We start from the raw sequence: 25,223 nt of genomic DNA on the forward strand, positions 1-25,223 counted from the left end.
CTGCTGGCCTCCTCGCCGCCAGGAAAGGCCAACCTGATGCCCCTGCGGCCCTCAGGGCTTGATCTCTCACGAGCCAGGCTTCTTGCTGCCGTTTAACTGTAGCCCACCCACACAGTTAAATGTGGTGGCCTTGAAAAAAGGGGGCGAGTGCAAAAAACATCCCCTAACGTCAGCTTGCCCTGAACCTCTTCGGTGTGCAAAGCCTTGTGCTGAGGTTGTGGAGCACTCGGGGTGCACTACCGGGCTGGTGGGTTCCTCTAGTGGGGAAAGTTATCTCTCGAGCAGTCGATCCTGACGGGCTCAGCTGGCAAAATGCCAATCAGCCTTTTGCCCCAAGCCTGGTTCCCGTACCCGCCCCCCCCCCACAGCCTGGCGGGGAGACCTTGGGTAAGTCTCTTTCTCGAAACTCGTTTCCTCATTCAGGACTTGGGGCGGGGCTAGGCGGAAGAGATGAGAAAGCCACCGACGTGGGGGAGGCGGGGCTGAGCAGGAACGGGGAGGGGCCACGGAGTGAAAGTCGCTCCAGCATAGGCTGAAGCTGGGCGGGGCGGGGCTTGGGCCGGGCGGACCGAGACTAGGCACGGCGCAGCAGGAAGCGGAGGTGGGGGCGGCCGCGTCTCAGCCGGGGGCGGGGCTCGCTCGAGGGGGCGTGGCTCAGGATCGCAGTTTAGGGCGGTCGCCAGGAAGCGGCCCGAGCCGGAGGGGGCGGGGCCCGGGGGGCGGGGTTTCGGGCTCAGGCGCCGGCCGGCCGGAACAGGGTGGGGCCCAGCTGGGTTTGGCGCGTCCTTGACGCCGGGGCGGGGCTTAGGGCGGGGGCGGGGCTTTGGAGGGCGGGGCCGGCCTGAACGCCGGGGCGGGGCTGAGCGGGAAGGGGCGGGGCCAGGCGGGGTGGGGCCGCGCGGCCGGCGACAGTCCCCGGGACCCGCGGGCGGCTGACGGGCGGACGATCGCCGGGCGGCCGGGCGGGGACCGGCCGGGCCGCCGCCATGACAGGTGAGCGCGGACCGGACCGGGTGGTGTCCCGCATCCCGGGACAGGAGCCCGCCCCCGGGTGACGCCGCGAGTGACGCCCCGGCGGCCGCTCCCGCACGCGGCGGCCCATGACCTTGGCCCCCGTGCCCCTCAGACTCTGGAGGGGGTCTGACCCCGCGAGGGGCCAGGGGGCGGCTGCGGTCGGGGCCTGGCGAGCGGACAGTGCTGACCGCCCCCGCGGGACCCTGCGCTGCTGCCCTGTTGTCAGGGGCAACGTGGGCGCGGCGGCAGGTGTGCGCTCCTGAGCGGAGGTTGGTGCGGTGGACAGCACACCCACCCAGGGACGGGGCTCCGGGGACTGATGGGACAGGCGCCCCTCCCCCGGGGCTCTGCCCACCTCGGGGTCCCCAGCCCCTGCAGCTTCTTTTTCAACCCTGACGTCCTCCCAGTGCTCCTCAGACCTGGAGACCCCACTGCCCACCTGGCAGTGCTCAACTGAGGACTCTCCTATGTAGCGGCCACGAGGGCTGTGGACAGCGACTGATTCCCTCACTGTGTAGTGCTGGGCAGTGGCGGGTCCCGTGTAGGCCCCCCGGGGCAGTGGCGGTGACAGACCTGGCTGCCCTAGACCAGGAGTGTCCTCTCTGGGGCTCAGGGAGGCCACGGTCACTCCCAGGACTGGCTCTTCTGCCCAGGAAACTGCAGAAGTCCCTGTGCTTGCCCCCAGCCCCACAGACATTCTCACCAAGGGCTTTGCGGGCTGGGACCTGGTGACATCTGAGACGCCAGTGCCCCTCTGAGGCCAGGAGCACTAAGCCTTGTCCCCTGAACCCTCCACTGGTGGTCCCTCCTGGATGCTTGGCGGGTGCTGGGCATTCCGCACAGCAGCGGTGGGCCCTGGAGCATCCTCGGGACCGGGGGCTGAGGGCACATGGCGCAGTCTCACCAGGGGCCCGCGGCTGAGCTGCCCCCGTCCGGTCTTGGCCCCTGGTCCCTTCTCTGTATCTGGGTTGGGAGTGGGCAGGGGGCAGCCGTGAGCCTTATGGGCACAGGAGGTGGGGCCCCGGCTCCCACTTGGGCCGCTAGGACAAGCTGCTGAAGGTTAGGGCCGCGGTGCCGCGGGCAGTGCCGCTGGGCCTGAGAGGCCGCAGCTGTTGCTGCTCCTGCCCAGCAGCCTGTGCCTGTGCGCAGAGCACTGTCTGGGCTCAGGAGCCGGCTCCGGAGAAGGGCCTTGGACTTCGGACCCAGGCGGGCAGTTGGAGACCTTCCCTGGAGTCTTGGCCAGCGGGCGGGAGCCTGGGGTGTGGAGGGCAGCGGGAATGGTGTCAGGCCCGAGGAAGACACAGGGGCAGGTGCTGGGAGGCTCCTCGGGGCAGCGGGCGGGCAGGGAGTGTCGGGCGCGGACTGAGAAACAGCTTCCTGCAGGAGTGACGGGCCGTGGGTGGCCGTGGCCGGCAGCATCTGGGCCGGACGGTGGGCGAGGCAGGGCTTGGCGCTGGAGCGGGCGGCCACCAGGGGGTTTTCTGCCAGAGCTTTTGTTTTTAGCCAGTAGGAATGGTCTGGGACTGTTGATCAGCCCCGGGACCCAAACCGCTTCCTTTCCGTGCGCTTTTGTGCCTCCCAGGACGTCTGGGTGTGGCTGTAAGCGCAGCGACAACCACAGAACACACCAGGCCCAGCGGGGCTTGGCCCTGGGCAGCAGCTGTGACTCACGACACTGGGCACGGAGGCCCCACCTGGCTCGTGGCCCACAGGCTGGGGCGCTGGCCGCAGAGCGCTGGCCCCGCTCCATGGACGGCCTTGCTCTGGCCCGTGGACCTAAGATGTCCATCCATCTCCTGAGCACCTGCTGGGCTCCCGGCCCCCGGGTCAGCCCGCATAGCCCTGACCCGATGCAGCACCCCTACCTACTGCTGTGCTCATCGGGCATGCCAGGTCTGGCCTCCGCCTGGCACCGTCTCCGCGGTCAGTGCCTCAACTTTTCCATCTGAGAATGGGTGGGTGATTGTGCTTGCACAGGGGAGGAAGCAAGGGACCGGCCTGCAGGTTCCTCATGTCAGCTGGACAGGGTGAAGCTCCGGGCACCCTTTTATGCCAGAGGCCGTGGGGCCAGCAGGTTGGCATCCCCGTGCACAGCGCTCCTGTGAGGAAATGCCCTTGGGCATCTTCCGGGTAGACAGTCAGGGCTGGAAGAAGCCTGAAGGTAGAAACGTACTTTCTGGGGCCCGTGAGATGGTCCAGTATTGAAGGCATGTGCCTTGCACGCGGCTGAGCTGGTTTTGATCTCCAGCATCCCACATGGTCCTCTGAGCACGACCAGAAGTGATTCCTGAGTGCAAAGCCAGGAGTAACCCTGAGCATTGCCGGGGGTGGCCCCCAAACCACACACATACATACACACACACACACACACACACACACACACACACACACACACACACACACACACCACACGTACATTCTGGGGAAAGACCAGCCTGAGGGAGGCAAAGAAGAGCTGGTCAGCTGAGAAGAGTGGAGGATGGGGCAGTTTAGAACAGAGAAGAGTTTTATTGGATCTTGTTTATTTATAAATAAATAAATAAATAAATGGTCAGCTCAGCCGCTGACCCCAGGTGCTCTGAGACTTGGTCTTTTATTTAACCTCATTAAACATTAATCACAATGATGTGTTCATTTTTAGTGAACTGTTTGGGAAGCCTTTGTTATTATTTTTTTTTTTAAATTTAATTTTCATGGCAGTGCTGAGGAGACCACATGGTGCCAGGACATCAAACCCAGGCCTGCCTCATGCATTGCCCGTCACCAGCTCAGGCCCAGTCTGTCTCTCCAAGAAGTTCCCTCCTCTTCCTCTCGTGACTAGACTCTTGGCTGCTTTCTGGAACCCTCATTTGCCCCCTTAAGTGCAATACTGGAATTTCCAGATGGGATTTCATTTGAATTAGTGGGTTTTATTTTCAGAACAGTTCTGGTTTACAGACGACTGAGCAGTTAGCTCCCAGGGCCCTCGGTGTCCCCTCGGGCTCCCTTTGTTTTGTGGTTTACTAGCTTCATTATTATATTAGCTAAAGTTCATAATTTTCCACTGAGCATGCATGGTGCATACTCTGTGGGTTATGAAAAATGCAGCGGCAGAGAGACACTACAGGGGTTAGGCACTTGTTTTGCCCTGTTCAATTTCCAACACCACATATCACCCAGCCATTAGTGATCCCTAAGCACAGAGCCAAGAGTGAGCTCTGAGCACAGAGCCAGGAGTGATCCCTGAGCACAGAGCCAGGAGTGATCCCTGAGCACAGAGCCAGGAGTGATCCCTGAGCACAGAGCCAGGAGTGATCCCTGAGCACAGAGCCAGGAGTGATCCCTGAACACAGAGCCGGGAGTGATCCCTGAACACAGAGCCGGGAGTGATCCCTGAGCACAGAGCCGGGAGTGATCCCTGAGCACAGAGCCAGGAGTGATCCCTAAGCACAGAGCCAAGAGTGAGCTCTGAGCACAGAGCCGGGAGTGATCCCTGAGCACAGAGCCGGGAGTGATCCCTGAGCACAGAGCCGGGAGTGATCCCTGAGCTCAGAGCCAAGAGTGACCCTAAGCACAGAGCCAGGATTGACCGAGAGCCAGGAGTGATTCCTGAGCACAGAGCCAGTAGTGAGCCCTGAGCACAGAGCCAGGAGTGATTCCTGACCATAGAGCCAGGAGTGACCCTGAGCACTTAGCCAGGAGTGATCCCTGGGCACAGGGCCAGAATTGACCGCAGAGCCAGGAGTGACCCTGAATGCGGAGCCAGGAGTGAGCCGTGAGCACAGAGCCAGGAGTACAGACCCAAGAGTGAGCCCTGAGCGCAGAGCCAGGAGTGATGCTGAGCACTTAGCCAGGAGTGGCCCTGAGCACAGAGCCAGGAGTGATCCCTGAGTGCTGCTGACTGTGGTCCTATACCTAAGAACACGTCAGTCAGTGAAAGAATACAGAACAGCTTCATTGGCCTAAAGATTCTCTTTGTTCCATCTATTCATCCCTCCCTTCTCCCAGCCCCTGGCAACTACTGGTCTTGTTTGGGTTTTGGTTTGGTTTGGCATTGCTCAGGGGCTACCATGCTGGATATGGGGCTGTCCTCCCTGTCCACCTCTGACCTTTCGATGACGTCTATAATATTCCCTTTTCTGGAATAACAAATAATTAAGATTCTACTGTCTTGCCTTTGCAGATCGGCTCCTTTTACTTTTGTTAATATGCATTTAGGCACCCCCATGTCTTTTCATGATTCATAGTTCCTTACTTTTCATAACTTCATTGTATTCCATTGTGTAGATCAGTATTTCCTCCAGGGGGCACTCCACCTCGCCCTGTGTTGTGGAGGCCGTGCTGCAACAGTTAGGGGGCAGCAGCGGTCTCTGACACAGAGAGGGCTTTCTTCTTGTTTATTCAAAGAAGGTAGGTTGGCAGGTACTTTTTTTTTCCCCCCAGAGGAAGTGATTTCTTTTCTGAAAAGGGTGTGGGGTAGACCAAATCTACCTATCTACCTTGCAGTATAAATGCACAACCTTTATCTGTTTACCTTTGTGCTCAGCCACCTTTGTGCTCTGTACAGAGCACAAAACATTTCATTGATTTATTTATATATATTTTCATTTTGGGAATGCCACAGCTGTCAGTGCTCAGGGGTTACTCTTATAACCAGTGCTCAGGAATTACTCCTGCAGTACTCAGGGGACCATATGAGGTCCCAGGGATCGAACCTGGGTCGGCTGCATACAAGGCAAGAGGCCTACCAGCTGTACTATGTCTCCAGTCCCAGAGAGAAAAATTTATATTTAACCATTTCAGCAGAATTTGTGATATTCACAGTCTCGTGGCACCATTTTCAGAACTTATTTTTAATCATCTCAAATAGAAAGTAACCCCATGAAACACTAACTCCCTCCTCCTACCCCTGCCCCAGCTCTTGGCAATCACTGATCTACTTTATCTGTCTCTAGAATTTGTCTCTATTGGCTATTTCATACTAGTGGGCTCGTAATGTTCTTTTGTGTCTGAACTATTTCATGTATCAATATCTTCAATGTTCATCCATGAATTAGAATTTCATTCCTTTTGTAATGATGAATATTTTTATATTTTACCATATTTTACTTATCCTTCACATCTGGGCATGAACACTAGACTTCCCCTTTTTTGGCTGCTGTGAATGATTCTGGTCTCATCATTGATGTGCAGGTGCCTATTTGAGACCCTGTTTTCAACTCCTTTAGGTACCTACCTAGGAGTGACATTGCTGGATCAGATGCTAATTCTATGTTTAGGCTTTGGAGGAGTTGCCAGCCTGTTACATGCCCATCAGCAGTGTCTGAGAGTTCCAGTTTTTCCAGATCCTCATTATCATCTGTATGTGTATATAAATATATATGTATGTATAATATACGTATATATGTATATATATGTTAACCTCCTCCCTAGGAATAATGAAGTATCTCATTGTGGTATGATTTACATCTCCCTAATGATTAGTGATGTTGAGCCTCTGTTCATGTACTCAGTAGTTATTTGTACATATATCATATTTTTTAAGTCTTTTTGATGGGTTAGTAGGGGGATATTTGGGCCACACCCTAAGGTGTTAAGGGGTCATTCCTGGCTCTCATGAGTGACCCATGTAGAGCTCAGGGGATCATATGTAGTGCCAGGGATTGGACTGGGGTTGGCCACATGCAAGGCAAGTACCTGATCTCCTATATCTTTCTCTCCTCCCTACTTGTAATTTTTTAAAGAAAGCCTATTCAGTATTGCTCCATCGTTGGAAGCCTGGCTCATGAGCTGGGGGAGAAGCAGCTGGAATAGGGACGGGATCACTAAGTCAATGTTGGTTGGAAGAACGTTCGGGGTGGGAGATGTGTGCTGAAAGTAGATAAAGGACCAAACGTGATAACCTCTCCGTATCTATATTGCAAACCATAATGTCCAAAAGTAGAGAGAGCGAGAGAGTATGAGGGAAATTGTCTGCCGTTTAGGCAGGTGGAGGGGTGGGGGTGGGGGTAATGCTGGTGACCTTGGTGGTGGAGAATGTGCACTGGTGGAGGGATGGGTGTTTGATCATTATATGACTGAAACTCAAACATGAAAGTTTTGTAACTGTATCTCACGGTGATTCAATTTTTTTCCTTAAAAAAAGCCTATTCAAGCCCTCTGTCCATTTGAGTTGGATTACAAATGTGGTTTTTTTCTTGTTGAGTTTTAGGAGCTTTTATGTATTTGGGGCTTTGATCTCTTATCAGATGTAAACTTTGCAAATATTTTCTCCTCTTCTTTAGGCTGTCTTTTTACTCTTCCCACATACACTCAAAGCAAGGTTTATTTCTGGACTCTAAAGCTCATGTCACTATCCTTTGTCTAATTTTTACCAATACCACATACCGCTTTTAGTTATAGTGATTTTGTACGAAGTTTGAAACCAGGAACTCGGAGTACAGTTCTTTTTCTCTTCTAAAATTTTCTTGGACTATAAAAGTCCCTGGAGATTCCATGTGGATTTTATGATGGCTTCTATTTTGGGAAAACAAAAAATATTAGGACTTGTGTAGGAAGTACGTTGATTCTGAAGATCACTTTGGATAACAGGGTTCTTTCCACTATGTTCACTCTTCCAGTTCATATATATAGGGTGTGTTTCCTTTTTTTCCTGTCTTCTTTATTTCAACAATTCTTGTAGATTTCATTGTGCAAGTCCTTTCATCTCAATTACCTTTCTTCCTCAGCATTTAAACCTCTTTGATGCCTTTGTAAGTGGAATTGCTTTATTATTTTTCTTTTTGGATCGTGCATTGGTAAATTTGGAAAGGCGCCTGATTTTTGTGTGTTGATTTTGCATCTTATAGTTTTGCCAAACTTATTAGTTTTAGCAGTATTTTTTAATTTCTAGTGGTTTCTTAATAGAAGATAAAACTTCCTTGAACGGAGATCATTTTACTTCTTTCTAATTTGCTTCCCTTTATTTCTCGCTCCCGTCCCAACTTCTCTAACTGGAACTTTCAGTGCTGTGTTAAATAGAAGTGATAAGAGAGGATATATCCTTATCCTCTTCCTTTTTTAAAAAATTTTTTTATTGAATCACCGTGAGAACAGTTACAAAGCTTTCAGGTTTAAGTCTCAATCATGCAACGATCAAACACCCATCCCTCGCCAGGAGTAATTCCTGAGTGCAAAGCCAGGAGTAACCCCTGAGCATCGCTGGGTGTGACCCAAAAAGCAAAAAAAAAAAAAAAAAAAAAAAACACCCATCCCTTCTTTCTTCTCTTAGGGGGAAAGCTTTCAGTGTGTGACCAATTAGGATGATGTCTTTTAATATATGGCACATAGCATATTGAGGAAGTTTCCTTCGAGTTTTAATTGCTTTAATTGAGAAGGGCATTGAATATTTTAGAAATGATTTTTCTCTATTACTTTGAAATGACATGTGGCTTTTTAATAACTTATTTCTATTCATGTCGCATGTTAAATGACAAGTTTTCAAATATATTAAACCATCCTTGCATTCCTGAAATCGATCTTGTTTCACTAGGGTCCTTTAAAATGCTGCTGATTTGGCTTCCTACTCTTTTGTTGAAGATTTTTGTTTCATTATTCATAAGGGACATTGGTGTGTGATTTCCATGTATTGTGTTCTGGGTTTGCTTATTTTGTATAGCAAAATAGGAAATATCCCTCCCACTCCAGGTTTTTGGGAGAGCTTGAGGATTGTTGTTAATTATTTAAATATTGGTAGAATTCACTGGTGAGTGTTAAAGTCATTTTGTTTACTGATTAAATTCCTGTATTAGTTATAACTCTACACAGATTTTCTGTTTCTTTAAGCTTCCATTCTTGGTATATTTTGTATTTTTAGAAATTTATCCATTTCACCTCGGTTATACACTAAGCATTAATGTTCACATTATTTTCTTTAAAACCTTTTTGTTTCTCAACAAAATTAGTAGTAATTACCTCATTTTATAATAAAACTTTACTAAGCTTTCTCTTATTTTCTTTGCCAGTTTAGCTAAAAGTTTGTCAGTCTTGGTTAGCCCTTGAAGAATCAACTTTTGTGTGTTTCATTTTCTTTTAATGTTCTGTTCTTTTTATTAGCACAGCGGGTAGGGCGTTTGCTGCCTGTGGCTGACCCGGGTTCCATTCCTTTGTCCCTCTCGGAGAGCTCAGCAAGCTACCGAGAGTATCCAGCCCGCACGGCAGAGCCTGGCAAGCTACCCTGGCATATCCGATATGCCAAAAACAGTAACAACAAGTTTCACAATGGAGACGTTACTGGTGTCCACTTGAGCAAATTGATGAACAATGGGGCTACAGTGCTATTAGTTTTTAGTCACTGTGAGATACAGTTACAAAGCTTTCCTGTTTGAGTTTCAGTCATCCAACGATAGATCACCCAACCTAGTGTACATCTTCAACCACCAAGAGCCCCAGTATCCCCCCACCCCACCCCTCCCCCTCCTCCTCTATGGCAGACATGTGGCCGCGAGAGCAGCTGTGCACTCCTGAAATTCTAAACTTTCAGATAATTAGGGTCTGGAGAAATCTCTGCATCGAGCTGCTCAGTTCAGAGATTCTTTTGTGTGTCTCTGGATCAAGGCCATTAGGGAGCTTAAGTAGCAGCCAGAGGCAGTTTGTGGGCGTGACTTCCAGGGTCCCGTGGGGACTGGGGGTGTGTGAGGAGAGGGACTGGCCCATCCCCTATCCCTTGAGGCCTGGAGTTTGCTGTCACTGGACCCACATACTTGCACTTCTCACTGGGTTCTGGAAGTTGGCTGCTGCCGGGGGTCTTTAGGGGGCAGGTGGGCGATGCCAGTCCCCGGCTGGGGCACCTCAGTGAAGTTGGCCTGGCTCAAATTCTGGAGACATCTCTACAGCAGGCTGCTCTGTTCGGGGATTCTTTTGTGTGTCTCTGGATCATGGCCCTTGTTTTCATCTTTTCTAGAGAAATAAACTATTGGCATCTGCCCTGCAGGGCACGCCCACTTATCTGCATTGCGCTGCGCCACAGGCCCTAACTGCGTCTTTTGATCTCTGAAATAAGGCCAATAAATGAGCTTGTATAGCTGAGCCGGAGGGGTTTGTGGGTGTGGTTCCTGCATGCCTAACTTTTGGTTGTTTAAGTTCTTGGTAAACTTGGCCCTAAGTTGTTTGGGTCCGGGCAAAGGCTCAGCAGCAGTTTTGGGGTATCAGGAAGCCTGAAGGCACCATCAGGCTGCTGATGCCTCCCTGCAGGTACAGGCTGACCTGCTGGTGGCACCGTATCCCCATTAATATTCTATTCTTGATTCTCTCTTTGTCCCTCGTTAGTGTCTCCTCTCTCCTAGCTTTGGTCTCGTTCTCCTATTTTCCCTCTAGTTCCTTACGATATCACACTAGGCTGGTGATTAGAGCTCTCTTGTTTGTGGATGTTTACAGCACTTTTATATGTAAGAACCCCCAAACTGGAAACCATCACCATACATTAATTTTTTATGCTTGGGCAACTGGTATAGCACAGTAACACTAGTAACACTTTCGTGGCTTCAAAAAAGCTCATTTGTCATCCCAGTTTCTAGATTGGAAAGAATAATAGAGCACTTACCCTGAATCTGTGACTTCAATCCTTGATGTTGGGGGGGGTTGCGGGGGGGCAGGTTATCTCTGTTTTGATGGGGAAGGAGTCGAGCAGCTCTGGGACTTGCAAGCTGAACACATGATATTGGCGGGGCTGAACTCTGGGGGGCTGCACCGGGGAAGGATTTGCTTCCATGCCTAGTTAGCGTCCGAGTGGAGTCCGCTTTCTTTCTTCCTTCCGTAGAGCGGAGGGCACGACTGTTTGCTCTCTGCACGCTGAAGGCCATCTTTAGCCTCCACAGGCCACTCTGGTCTGTGCATGTGAGCTTTAGAACTGGCACTCTGGCCTGGCCCGGCCTGTTTTGTCCTATCCTGTCCTGCCCTGCCTTTTCTCTCTTTTTTCTGGCTTCATTTTTTTCAATTGATTTTCTTTTTTCTTTCTTTTTGCTTTTTGGGTCACACCCAGCAATGCTCAGGGGTTACTCCTGGCTTTGCACTCAGGAATTACTCCTGGCGGTGCTCAGGGGACCATATGGGATGCCGGGGATCGAACCCGGGTCGGCCGTGTGCAAGGCAAACGCCCTACCCGCTGTGCTATCACTCCGGCCCCTCAATTGATTTTCAATGTTGTTCATAGTTGAGTGTCTGGCTTACGATGGTGCAATCCCACCACCGGAGTCAACTTCCCTCGACCAGTGTTCCCAGTTTTCTTCCCACCCCCAGCCTCTTCCTTTTCTTATCTTTTTTTTCCATCATTAGAAGTGAATTTTATTTTAAAAGTGTCACCTTTGGGAGCTGGACAGATAGTACAGCAAATAAGGTGCTTACCTTGGATGTGGCAGATCCGGGTTCGATCCCCAGCATTCCATATGGTCCTCAGAGCACTGCCAGGAATAATTTGAGTGCAGAGCCAGGAGTAAGTCCTGAGCACAGCTGGGTGTGGCCCCCAAACCAACCCAAACAACAAAAATAGTGTCACCTTAAATTGCAAGGATGTCCACTAAACAGCACAATTAAACACACCAATGAAGCCTTATTGTCAAACTAATTGATCAGACACCTTTGCTAACCTTTTATAATCCCATTTTATTTTTCTTTTTGGGTCACAACCAACGATGCACAGGGGTTACTCCTGGCTCTGCACTCAGGAATTACTCCTGGCAGTGCTCGAGGGACCATATGGAGTGCTGGGAATTGAACCCGGTTGGCCGCATGCAAGGCAAACGCCCTACCTGCTGTGCTATTGCTCCAGCCCCGTATAATCCCATTTTTTGGGGGGTGGACTATATTCGGCGATGCTCAAGGATTCCTCCTGACTCTGCACTCAGGGATCACTCCTGAGGGTGCTCGGGGGAACCTGTGGAATGCTGGGGATCGAACCTAGGTTGGCTGCATGCAAGGCAAGCACCCTCCCTGCTGTATTATTTCTCCAGACACCTAAGTTCCCATTTTTTAAAAATTTTTTTTTCCTTTGGGAGGGGAAAAAAGATTTTTCCCCTTTTGTTTTAAACAAGAGAAAGCAAGCAGATCCCTGTAGATATCTGCCCCCTATCAGAGAGACGCGGTGTCAGATCTGAAGCAGTAACGAGAGAGGAGGGGTGGCTACTGTGCCCCTTCCTGCAGAGCTGAAGGATTTTCTTTTCCCAGGAGAGCACGGTGGTAGAATTAGTTCCATAACATATTTGTTGAGATGGGAAGGGACAAAATGAATCAATCAGAAAGCAGGTAGGGCTTCTTTTGAATTCACTGGATCCTAGTCAGTGTCCTTCCCCCTGAATACAGTTGTGAACCATGTGGCACTGGAGCACTGTCATCCCGTTGTTCATCAATTTGCTCGAGCGGGCACTAGTAACATCTCCATTGTGAGATTTGTTACTGTTTTGGGCATATCGAATACCCCACGGGGAGCTTGCCAGGCGGGATACTCTTGGTAGCTTGCCAGGCTCTCCGAGAGTGAGCCATGTAAAGCAGAGAAAAGAGACCCCCAGAACAGGGCAGCTGGGCGGGCACAAGGAGGAGGGAGAAGAAAATAAAACAAAAGACTGTTCACTTAGTTATCCTTGTCTTCCTCTCCTCCTCTTCCTCCTCATTTTCACCTCCATGGTCAGCCCCTTCTTCACGCTCTCCCGTCTTCCTTCCTCTGTCTCTTCATCATCATCATCATCGCCCCCTTCTTCATCATCCACCTCAGGAACTGAGTGGTACTGTGCTGGACTTGGTCAACCATCACCTTTGATGACCTCGGCGAGCGCGGCTGCTTCTGCATCAGAAAGGTCAGTGGACCCAGGGAAGAAGCTCTGCGTGCAGCCGGCGCTTCCTGCTGGCGTCTGTCTGTCTGCTTTGCACCTGGACATTTTTTCAGATCCTTTCGAGACTTCCTTTCGATTTTAGTGGACTTTGAAGATGGGTTGTCGCTCTCATCCAGATGAGATGCTCGGGATAAATATTTATGAAATGGGTACCGTCGTGTGTATTGTTTGGTTTGGGGGCTACACTCAGCATGTTCAGGGCTTACTCCCGGATCTGTTTTCAGGGATCATTCCAGGTGGTGCTAGGGATTGGATCGGGCCGGGTGCGTGCAAGGCAAGTACCTTATCCGCAGTACTATCTCTCTGGCCCAGTACTGTTGTAGTATTAAACATATTCATGCCAGTGCATGCTACCAGTAGCTAACTCTTGTATGTGGCTTGATTACCACAAATTGCCATGACATGCTAGTAAGGAATGCCAGTTCTCGTTTATAAAGTGTTTGGTTAGCACAGGTGGGAAAAGCAACTCCTGCCAAAAAGTGTTCCCTTAGTGGCTATGTTGCAGGTCACCTGACTTCTAGGCATCTCACAAAGTGTGGCAGCTGACTTGGGTGAAGTGGGGGCCAGGGGATGTAATCTCAAGAGACGAGGGCTTTCACTTTCTGTTCAGCCCACCTCTGTCACTGGGGGTGTGGGTGAGTCGGGTCAGAGCGGGGAAAGTACTCTAAGCATCCACGTGGCTCAGATGCTCACGTTCCAAGGCGGCTGCCAAGCTGTGCCTGGAATCCACTTGATCTGCACAGCACGGGAACTGGTCCCCACCACCCAGATCCTCAGGGATCCATGGCCTCAGGCTGGATTGAGGAATCCAGCAGGAAAAGGAAAATCAGCCCTAAGTCCTGCCCAGGTTTTCCCGGATGTCGTCTTTCCTTGCAGAAAAGAATTTCAGGAGAGAAGGAGGGAAGGAGGGAGGTAGGGGGGCGGGGAGAGCGAGCGAGCGAGTGAGAGAGAGTGAGAGAGAGAAAGGGAGGGAGGGAGAGAGAGAGAAAGAGAGAGAAAGAGAGAGAGAGAGCGCAAACACATGATAGGTTATGATTTGGGCAACAGAGGCCTCTCAGGTAAAAGTCTTCGGAGAGAACTTTACCTTTAAAATAAGGTTCTAGAGCGGCCGCCTGAACGGCCATGATCCCAGAGAAACACAAACCAATCTCGGAACCCAGCAGCGTCTGGCAGAAATCCCTCTGGACTTAATTACTAAAATACCAGAAATCCAAAATTGCATGCTCTTCATTATCAGCAATCACCGTATCACTGTATCGCTGTCATACCGTTGTTTGTCGATTTACTCGAGCGCACACCAGTAACGTCTCTATTCCTCCCAGCCCTAAGATTTTATCAGCTTCTCCTTACTTGTCTTTCCCAACGATTGGAGGCTCTTTTAGGGTCAGGGGAATGAGACCTATTGTTACTGCCTTTGTCATATCGAATACGCTATGGGTAGCTTGCCAGGTTCTGCCTGTGTGGGCAGGATACTCTCGGTAGCTTGCTGGGCTCTCCGAGAGGTATATATGTATATATATATATGTATATATATATGTATATATATATGTATATATATATGCCACTGTATCACTGTCATTCCATTGCTCATCGATTTGCTCAAGCGGGCACCAGTAACATCTCCATTGTGAGACTTGTTGTTACTGTTTTTGGCATATCGAATATGCCACAGGTAGCTTACCAGACTCTGCCGTGCGGGTGGGATACTCTCAGTAGCTTGCCAGGCTTTCCGAGAGGGATCAACGAATCGAACTCAGGTGGGCCACGTCCAAGGCAAATGCCCTACCCACTGTGCTATCGCTCCAGACCATATATATATATATATATATATATATATATATATATATATATATATATATTACTTTCTATTATCAGTAATAGAAAACAAATATCTAATGATGCCTTTTAGACAGGTCTGATTGTTGGGGGAAAATTCCAAATAATAATAGTATGTCTTCTGTCGAAAAATTGAATGTAATCAAAATAAAGAGAGAGTAAAGTGAAAATCATCTTCTACACAGGCAGGGTGGGGGGATGGGGGGTATACTGGGGTTCTTGGTGGTGGAACGTGCACTGGTGAAGGGATGGGTGTTTGATCAGTGTATGACTGAGACTTAAACCTGAAAGCTTTGTAACTGTTCTCACAGTGATTCAATTAAATAAATAAATAAATAAATAAAGTAAGGTTCTCAAGGGCCAGAGACATAACGTGGTGAGTAAGACTCTTGCCTTGCAACACAGCTGACTTGGGTTTGATCCCCAGCACCCTATAGGATTCCCCCAAGCACTGACAGGAGTGATCCCTGAGCACAGAGCTGGGAGTAATCCCTGAGCACTGCCAGGTGTGGCTCCCAAACAAAGAAACAAAGACCAAACAAACAAAAACAAAAATAAAAAACCAGGATTTTAATGAAAATAGAAACCTCTCCATAGCCTGACTTAGTATCTTCAAGTTCTGCCACATTGGCTCTCATGGTTCTTTACCCCCCTCCTCAAGCAGTGCCTGGGGGGCTATAAAGGTCATTCTCCCCCTGTTGGGACTTGGGCCTTAAATTCCAACCTCTTCCAAAGGAAATAAAAGGGCTGGTGGAGTTTGTTCTATATTCCTGTTCTACTGTCAGAATCTCACTGACTTGTTTGTAAATTTGTTTCATCGGTCTGTTCAGTTTGCCTCTTCCTGCCCCTTCATGCCTCCCGCACGCCCGGAGAGTCTGAAGCCCCCTGTCTGGGGACAGCCACCATCCTGGTCTCGTCTCGGGCGGGAGCGGGGCCTGGTGTTTGGGGCCGTGCTTGCAGGCAAGTCCCAGCACAGACCTGGAGAGACGGGCCCGGAGGAGCCGGACACACTCAGTCTGAGGATTTTCCTGCTCAAGTCAGCAGATGCTTAAAGCGAGTTTTTGCCAAGACAGGTTTGTGTAAGGCCACAGCCATGGAGTGACACAGCATCGCAGTTTCCCTGCTCTCTCAGCTAGAAGCCGGCCACAGGCCCCGCTGGCCCCTGGAGGCGACACAACCTTCAAACGCTTTTGGATCTCTGCATTCCCTCCCGGCACTTCTTTCCTGAACCTTCTAGAAATGTTTTCTTTTGCTTTATATATATATATATGTATATATATATATATATATATATATACATATATATATATATGGTGCTTCACAATGTTTGATTACAGCTAATATTCAAACACCAATCTCTCCACCATTACACCTTCCCACCACCAAATTTGGGATGTTTCTACCCCAAGCCCCAAGCCCTGTCCCAAAGCACAACCAAAATAATATATTTTGTATTGTCTGTTATGGAAAAGTGCTGAAAATGCTATAAAAAAGTATCCATAGAGGAGACAGTGTGAAGATTGTTCTATTTTGTTTTTGTTTTTGTTTTGCTTTTTGGGTCACACCCAGCGATGCTCAGGGGTTACTCCTGGCTTTGCACTCAGGAATTACTCCTGGCAGTGCTTGGGGGACCATATGGGATGCCGGGGATCGAACCCGGGTCGGCCACGTGCAAGGCAAACGCCCTACCCGCTGTGCTATCGCTCCGGCCCCAAGATTGTTCTATTTTGGCGGGGGCCATTAAGACATTCTCTAGAATATTTTCACATGTTAAAGGTCGGGTGATGTGAGCTTTTGTATATATATCTGAAACTATGTATATATGCACATATATATATATTTCCCTCTATGATTTGTTGCCTGCTATTTGAACCCCAGCAGGTGTGGTGTGGTATTATGGAGAATGGGTAGGGAGTGTCTTGTGATGTGCGGTGCGACTGTGAATGTGGCTGCATGGTCCAGGAATATGTTCTCTTGTACGTGTGGCTCGGCCCGAGTGTGTGGGGAACGGCCTTGAGCATGGTGGTGGTTGGGTTCTGGTGTTCGGCTGCCAGGGCTGGGTCCCTTGGGGCAGGGAGGGCTCTGGGCACCCCGATGTTTTTTGTTTTGAGGAGGCCACATCTTCTGGTGCCCAGGGCTTACTCCGGGCTCTACACTCAGGGATCACTCCTGGCAGGATTCAGGAGACCATATGGGATGATGGGGATCGAACCCGGGGTTGGCCGCCTGCAAGCAAATGCCATCCCTGCTGTACTATCACTATGTCCCCTAGAAACGTTTTCTGATATTCCTGTTTCCCCGGTCCTCCTGTCCACACGTTTACTTGTCAGCACTTTTGACACTTCTGTCACTGTCTTTTCCTCAGATAATTTCCCACACCTCTGAGGGGTACACGTGGGTGTCTGGGGACTCAGCTCCACTCCGACCTGTCCGGTGGAGTCGGCGTCCATCCCCCTGTCCAGGGACTCAGTCCCCCGTGGCTCCACTGCAGGTGCCAATTGCGAGTACCTTGGGTGGTACTCACTGATTAGCTCCGAATCACAGGGCTCCTCTTGGGGTTTGATGAGTTTGCCATGACGGCTGAGTGAACACAGGGACGCAGACGGGGAGGTGTGGGGAGCAGGCCCTGGGGGGGACTCGGGTACCCGTGCCCCTGCGTAGCCTGCTGCTCACCGTCCCCCGTGGCTCCAGCACCCCCAAGCTCTTCAGATCTGGACAGGGGCATTCAAGGGGCCTGATTCCATAGGCTTCACCAGTAATAGGGACCATGGGGCCTCGACTCAGTTTCCATCCAGCCCCTCTTCCCTCCCGAGGTTGGGGTCTGACAGGAAGTCTCTGCTTAGTTCTCTCTCAGACAGCTCCCGTCTGTTGCTGTTTAGGGACATCCCTCAAATTGCCTCATTAGCACAGTCCCCTCCCCTCAGAGGAGGGTGGGTAGGGGTGGTTAGGAGCAACAGAAGATGCTCCTTCACATTTCAGGTTCTTACTAGGGAATTCCAAGGATTTCAGGCACTGTGTCAGGAAATGGCTGAGAACCAAGTCTTGTCTTTCTTATTACAAGTATTGCCGAGTATGACAACTTGTGCAGAAGGAATGTGGACAGTCCTTCTGCCCATCTGTGCCTTTTTTATTGGAATTTAATTCATTATTATTATTGTTATTATTATTATTATTATTGGTGGGGGCAAGCCCTGGCGATGTTCAGGTCTTGCTCCTGGCTCTGTGCTTAGGGATCAACTCAGGTGTTAATACTCCAACACCAATCCCACTACCATTACACCTTCCCACTATAAATTTCAAATATTTCCACTCTGACCCCCAAAGCCTACCCCCAAAGCAGGACCTAAATAACTTATTTTGTATTGCTTGCTATGAATATTCTGTTAAAAATGAGCCAAAAAATTTCCTAGAGGAAAGTGTGTAAAGATTGTATTTCACCCTGGAGCCATCAAGTCCTGGTCTTGGTACATCAGTGGTGTAGAGTATGAGATGTTGTATGGCCACAAATGTGACCGCGCACTCTAGGAATTCTAAAATTGTAAATACAGCGATATAGCTAAGGTTAAGTAAAATTTTTTTTTCACTAGAAGTTGACTTTGGGGTCCAGAGGCATCTCTGCGTTGTGTTGCTCTCATGTTGCTCTCTTCCAAGAGATTAATTTCAGAGTCTCTGGATCATGGCTGTTAATGGGCTTTTATGGCACCAGACACAGTTCATGGGCATGACTGCCAGGCTACCAGAAGCACAGGGAGATGGTGGGAGGTTGCCCATTCCTGATTCCATGGGAGTCTGGGGATTTCAGTCACAAGTCCTGCACACCTGTGTTTTTCAGCAGATTCACTCATGCAGGAGGCTTGTCTGAGCCTATGAAAATTGGCCGTGAGCATGACAGTGGATGAATTCTGGAGGTTTTCAACTGCTGGGGCTAGTTGGGGTGGGCGGGGGGACTCACCTGCCCCCCTCCAGATTGCCCCGGATGAGACAGCCTGGCGTGGGCACCCCTGTGTGTCTTATAACCTTTCTTTCCCTCTTCATTTCTTCCACTGTATCCTCTTTTGGGCTCTAGTTGTCTTTTTATAACAATATCCAGGTTTCCCTTTGTTATACCGATACTTTCTCTCTGGTGACAGAGTTAGGACAACCTGCAGCTCTGAGAATCCACTCACCTCCGTGCCATCCAAACTCTGCTCCCTGGAGTGCAGAGACCACCCTGTGGCTCGGGGACCCTGTGCCGTTTCCTGACCCCCTGCACCCACCACCCCGGCTCTCTGTCTCTGGGGTTTGGGGGCCACACCAAGCCCCAGAGACAGAGGAGGGTGCCCTCCTCCCCCACCCGCTGCCTGGGGACCCTCTGCAGTGTTGGAGATCACCCCTAGCTCCTGAGGATCTGTCATTTCTGAGGAGTGCTCCTGGGAAAGACAGCGTGCTCTGATGGGATTCTGGAAGGATCTAGAAGGATCTGGAAGGATCAGGGAGGTGTGCTGGCCTGTGCATGAAGGGAGCTTGTGCCCCGGCTAGGCCCTGAGAGGCATCTCCTCTCCCCAACAGTGGCTAAGAGAAGTGTGGGGTCGGAGCTTCTCCATGCCCCTGTACCCCCCCGCCCCAACCCTGGCTGTTTCCAGAGGGCCCCGGATAGTAGATTCTCAGCACCGCTCTCCCAAGTATTTTCAGTGATAAGCTCTGGGGCTTAGTGGAGAGGGTCAGTGCTGGGGCCTCGTGCCTGAGCTGCCTCATCCCCTGTTACCCCATCTTCCGGGGCGGAGTTGGTGGCATACAAAGTCAGGGGTGGCATTTAGGGGTTTCTGGGCTGTGCACATCAGTGGATGTTCGCGGGGTCTTGGGCCTCGCCAGGGCTGGGCCAAGGCTGTGTGGGGGTCCCCACATGTCCTGGGCCGAGACTATGTGAGGGTCCCCACGTGCCCTGGGCTGCCTGGTACCTCTGCGCTCTCTGTCCTTTCAGCTCAGACCTACTGCGACCGTCTGGTCCAGGACACGCCTTTCCTGACAGGCCCCGGGCGCCTGAGTGAGCAGCAGGCGGACAGGATCATCCTGCAGCTGAACCGCTACTACCCCCAGATCCTCAGCAACGAGGAGGCGGAAAAGGTGCTTCGGAGAACCGGGTGCTGCATCCCTCCAGCCTGGGCTGGAGGACACTGCTGGCCCTGTGGGGCAGAGAGGCCGGACCTGTGTCCTTGAGTGACTTGGGCTTGCTAGGAGGGCCACGGGAGACAGCAATCCACCTGGGTACAAAGAGGGGCGGGGGAAGGGAGGGTACCAGCCAGGCCCCTGTCCTTCACTCAGCCGTACAGAAAGTCCAATATGGGCAAACGTGCTGGGTGTGCCCTGAGCGCGGGGGTCCTGGGGGCCTGGGGGCTCAGAGCACTGGGAACATCCTACCCACCCACCACGACCTCATTCTCCCCCAGAGACCAAAGGGTGCAGGCCCATCTTTCAGCCGAGGTCACGGCCGGTCCTGCTGCTGGGAGCTGTGGGTTCCTGCTGCTGTGGGCTCACTGCCCCAGCAGGGCGCTCCCAAAAGCCAAGGCTTCTCCTGGGGCGCACAGCACGACCCCCCAAATGCAACCATCTAGGGCCTGCCTGCCCCCAGCTGTGTTACTTCTTAGGTGGCACAAGTCCCATGGTGAGTTCAGAAGCAGAAGGTCCCGCTTTCTTTTTTTTTTTTCTTTTTGCTTTTTGGGTCACACCTGGTGATGCACAGGGTTATTCCTGGCTCTGCACTCAGGAATTACTCCTGACGGTGCTCAGGGGACCATATGGGATGCTGGGAATCGAACCCGGGTCGGTTGTGTACAAGGCAAATGCCCTAACCGCTGTGCTATCACTCCAGCCCCCATAGAAGGTCCCGCTTTCTTTCTGAGCATGCTCCTTATAGATCGTTTGGAGTCCCCCACATTTGTGGACGGAAAGGGGAAACCCTGCCCTCCTGGTACACGCACATATACACACATTCATACATACATGTACACACGTACATATGCACATACACAATGCACACATATACATATACACATTCCCACATGCACATATATACACACATACATATACACGTGTACAATGCACACATACACATATACACATTCACACATGCACATATATACGTACACACATACACACATTCACACATATACATATATATGCACACACATACATGTGTACATATATATTCACATATATATACCTGCATGCACACATACATACATATATACACATAAACACACTACACATACACAAATACACACACCCACACCCCCTTGCCTGGCAGGTTCTCCCCGCTGCTGCCCTGAAGGTCCCCATGCGCCTCTGTCTGGGGCTCGGTCCCTGTGGCACCGCGCGTGGCCGTCAGGGGGCAGCACTGGGCTGGTCCCGGCCTCCTGGTGCTGGCGGCGGCTGCCAAGCGCCTGTTAACTGACCTTTCCAGCCCCGGGACCGAGGAGCCTGTGTCTTCCTCCCAGCCAGCCGGGCTTTAGTTTTCAGGATCACATGCCCGTCGGGAATGAGCGCCCGGGCCCGCCTCACTGCCCCCGCCCACATGGCCCCTCTCTGGGGCTGCTTCTCCCGGGCTGGAGTGGGGAGCAGCCCCCACCTGGCCAGTCACTCAGGGAGCAGGGGTGGGGGGAGGAGGAGGCCTCCGTGTCGCCTGGCCCTGACCCGGCCCCGTGTCCCCCCCAGTTCCGGAACCCCAGGGTGGCGCTGCGCGTGCGGCTCTGCGACCTGCTGGGCCACCTGCAGCGGAGCGGGGAGCAGCACTGCCAGGAGTTCTACCGGGCGCTGTTCATGCACGCGCAGCCCCTGCACGCCTGCCTGCCCAGCCGCCACGCCCTGGGTGAGTGCCCGCCCGCCCGCCGGCCCGGCCCTCCGACAGATGCGCGTTCCCCGACTCTCACTCCCCACCCCTCCTCTCGCTCTCTTCCCCACCCCCCAGGCCAGACTCTGTGCCGAGCCAGCGCCTGGTGCTAAGTCCAGTTAGCTGACCGTGTCGGGCTGTGGAGGTGGCCCTTTCCCCGCGGCCCCTCAGTGCTTGAGGGACAGACCTGCGGCACAGTGCGTCCTGCGGGGCCCCGAGCTAAGCATAGCAGAACGGCTCGGTCCTGTGGCCCCGGTGCCCAGGAGTCATGCCTGTCCCTGGACAAGGTCCCGGAGGCCCGAGGGCAGGGCCGCTCACCCACAGCCGTTCAGTGGGGACCCCGGGCCGAGAGGACCCGAGTCATGCGCCAGTAGCCTTACCCTCACCCTGCAGCCAGCAGGGCCCCGCACCTCCCCCTCGCTGCCTGGGGCCCACCCTGGGGTGTGTGGTGGGCGGGGGCGGGGCCACTGCCTGTCTCTGTGGGCCAAGGTGGGCGCCCGGGGTGCCCCTCGGGGGTGGGGAGGGGTGCCAGCTGCCGCAGCCCCCCCACGTGCCTGCTCCCAAGTGCGCCCGATGGCCCGGCCGGGCGGGAGGCTGGGGGGGCACGGCGGAGCCCTCCTCCCCCACCTGCTGCCTCTAACCCCCCTCCCCGTGATTCTGTGGTTTTGTTTCCAGAGGACTCAGAGAGCACAGAGCTAGCCTGGGCGGCTGCCGGCCACGAGCTCAGTGACAGGGGTAAAGGCCCACCTCGCCCGCCCTGCCCCACCACCCCCGCGCGGGCCTTGGGGCACCCCCTCTCCAGGCCGGGCTCCCCGAGGATGGACCCCCCCAGGGGCTCCCCGGGTGGCCGCTCACCCGGCCGGCTTGTGTCTCCCCAGGGCCCGTGGCGTTCCTGGCCTGCCTGGGCTTGGCGGCGGGGCTGGCCCTGCTCCTCTACTGCAACCCTCCAGGTGGGTGCCTCAGTTTCCCCAGGGGGAGGGGCAGAGAGGGCGTACATGGGTCCGGCCTCCCCGAGCATCAGAGGACACTCGTGCTCAGGGTGTCTGCCCCTGGCTTGTGGGACCCCCCACTACACACACAGCTGGGCCCACCCTGCCCGCCAGCCTGGGGTGCTGACCCCCTCCCCCGCCCGCTGGGGGTCCCCGTCCCAGAGTGGGAGGGTGCCACGGGGCGGCGAGCCTGGCAGGGACACTGAGGCGCCTCGTCTTCCAGACTCCAAGGTGCTCCCAGGGACCCGGCGCGTCCTGGCCTTCTCCCCGATCATCCTGGACCGCCACGTCAGCCGCTTCCTGCTGGCCTTCCTCACAGACGACCTGGGGGGGCTCTGACGCCGCCCGCCCCTCCTCTCACCAAAGAGCCCCTTGCCCGCCGGGGCCGCTGCTTTTCTACTCACTGGTTTTCTACTATTTATCGTTTCTGCGAGAAGCACATCCCCCTCCGTGTACAAAGGTGCTCGGCGACATTAAACGCTTGAGTCTGGCCTGAAGGCGCTGCAGGTGTTTCCCGCGGCCCGGATGGTGCCGCCAGCTCAGGCCATCCCAGGGCTCTCGGCTGTGTCCAGCCTGGACCGGATCCCGTGTAGGCCGTGGCCACCCTGCCCCCGCTGTCCCTCCCTGGCCTCAGACACACCACTGCTGAGTGTCCCCTACCCCCGAGAGCCGTCTTTCGTGTCCCTCTCCCCTCTCACTGTCTTGGATGTCCCTTGTCTGTGCTGCCCACACTGTCCCCTGACCTGGGGGAACCTCTGCCCGGCGTCCCCCAGGCCCATCTGCTGCTTCTGCCCGGTACGGCCTCCCCTGGCCAGACCCCAGCGTGCGCCCGCGCACCTGCTGGGGACACTGTTCACCCATCCCGGTTCCTATCACCGTCCACCACCTACCTGGGTGGCCTGGCAGGTGGGGGCCATGATTCCTCTGGCCAGAGGCAGGCAAGGAGGAGCTGGCCGGTGGGGGTGAGGGGGGGGCACTGGGCCGCTGGGCCACAGCTCCTGCCTCCCCTGCAGGGTCCCCAGAGTGGACACCAGCCCCTGCTCCCCACCCCACCCCATCGCTGCCGGCCCTAGAGCTGAGGACAGGAAGCCTTGTCCCTGACCCCTCAGAACCTTCTAAAACTTTAAGGCCCCCCTGTGCTGCCCTGGCCCTGGGCACAGACTCCTGCCTTGTGCTGCAGTGGGGGCCTGCGCAGCCCCTCCTCCCGCGCGGTGTGGGGCTCTGGTCTTAGCCTGGCCCCACCCCCCAACCCCTCACCCCCACCTCCACCAGGAAGTCTGTCTGGCTCACCTGCCGTTCAGCTCTGGATCCCGGCTGGGTTGGCTGGGCGGCAGCGTGAGCGCGCACGTGGGACAGGACCCGGGGGCTCACCTCTGCTGCCCCTCCCGGAGCTGTGTCCTCTTGGGGTGGGGGACGCTGGGCACAGGGAGTGGCCAAGGCATGGAGCCAGGGCCACACAGCCCCTGGAGGGGGTTCATAACCACCATGCGTGCACATGCACATGGGAACACACGTACACACACACACACACACAGATGCACAGCACCAGCACGCACACGCTAATGGCACACAGGAGCCAGTCAAGGCCCGAGCGCCCTGTGTGTGCCCACACAGAGGCCTGGTCAGTGCTGGGCTGGCACGGCCGAGGCTGGCGCAGGGGCTGGGCGTAGCTCTGGGGCCACAGGCTGACTGCGGCCCGGGTGAGGGTCTCCCCACCTCAGGCCAGGGACAGGGGTTCCACTTGGTCCTCCTGAAGTCCCTGCCCCCGCCCCTTGTCTGTGACCCTGCACGGTCCAGGCTTCCAGCCTCAGTTTACCTGAAACGGCTGTGGAACCGCGGTCACAGCACACTGCTTTGCTGAAGGCCCAGCTAATGGGACCACCCTGTGACCACAGGGACCCCCAAGCTGTGTGGGGTGAACACGGACCCCCAGAGCCTCCCCCGAGAGCCCCCCACCTGTTACAAGCCCCCATGGGACTTGGCGCCATTCCTGGGAGTCGCCCTCGGGCTGCTCGTCACCGTGCCGCTGGGCTCCAGGCTCAGGAGGCGGCCCCCGAGGGGGGCAGAGCCCGTGACGCCCACCCAGTGCAGCACCCGAGCCCACGCAAACTCACCCGGGTGGAGCCTCCACGCGTGTCCTGCACTGGGCGGACCCCCCCGCGGAGACAGACAGGCGTGGGGGGGCTGACAGGCACACAGCGTCGGGGGGAGGCAGGGGGGGAGTGCTGAGTCTGTGCTTTGGGGTCACGAGGCTGCTGTCCTCTGGGCCACCCCGAGACGTGACCCGGGTCACAGGGGGAAGCCGCAGCTGTGCATTGCACAAGCGAGGGTGACGCTGCTGGAATTGGGGTGTTGTTTCCGGTCCATCCTGGTGGGTGTGGGTGTGGCCCCTCAGCAGGCCCTGCCCACCCGCACTCGGCGGCTGGGTCGCCCAGGCGGTGGGTCTGCCACGGAGCAGCGGAGAGGGAGGTTGGGGCTTCACGGGGTCCCTTGGCTGTGGTGAGGCCACCAGCGGTTCTCCACACTGTGGGAGGCAGACTCCTGGGTGGAGGGGTCTCTCCACTCACACCGGCCTGGCCTGGCCGTCCTGGGCACAGGCCCCCTCCGGAGAGACCCTCACGGGCAGTGAGCTGATGAGAGCCCTGGGAGAGGGACCTGATGAGGAGGGATGGGTGGGGG

The 25,223-nt window shown here is 54.0% G+C and overlaps 1 protein-coding gene across 2 annotated transcripts; it reads left to right on the plus strand.

The window, feature by feature from the left end:
* Positions 1-880: 880 nt before the first annotated feature.
* CARD19 (caspase recruitment domain family member 19) lies at positions 881-23,041 on the plus strand. 2 transcript variants are annotated; one of them, XM_055127718.1, is made up of 6 exons: positions 881-993; positions 19,651-19,793; positions 21,381-21,534; positions 22,231-22,290; positions 22,434-22,505; positions 22,768-23,041. In XM_055127718.1, exons 1-6 carry the CDS (start codon positions 987-989, stop codon positions 22,881-22,883), a joined length of 552 nt encoding a protein of 183 aa, XP_054983693.1. In that variant the 5' UTR covers positions 881-986; the 3' UTR covers positions 22,884-23,041. The 2 variants fall into 2 exon arrangements, with proteins under 2 accessions (XP_054983693.1, XP_054983694.1); XM_055127719.1 differs by lacking the exon at positions 22,231-22,290.
* The last annotated feature ends 2,182 nt before the right edge of the window (positions 23,042-25,223 follow it).

This window comes from Sorex araneus, chromosome 2, assembly GCF_027595985.1.
Source record: "Sorex araneus isolate mSorAra2 chromosome 2, mSorAra2.pri, whole genome shotgun sequence".
Classification (NCBI taxonomy): domain Eukaryota; kingdom Metazoa; phylum Chordata; class Mammalia; order Eulipotyphla; family Soricidae; genus Sorex; species Sorex araneus.

Excerpts from the sequence above, each read along its gene's own strand:
- CARD19 (XM_055127718.1), top strand. Across the intron at positions 22,291-22,433 it reads CCACGAGCTCAGTGACAGGG|GGCCCGTGGCGTTCCTGGCC; the intron begins GTAAAGGCCCAC and ends GTGTCTCCCCAG. Across the intron at positions 22,506-22,767 it reads CCTCTACTGCAACCCTCCAG|ACTCCAAGGTGCTCCCAGGG; the intron begins GTGGGTGCCTCA and ends CTCGTCTTCCAG.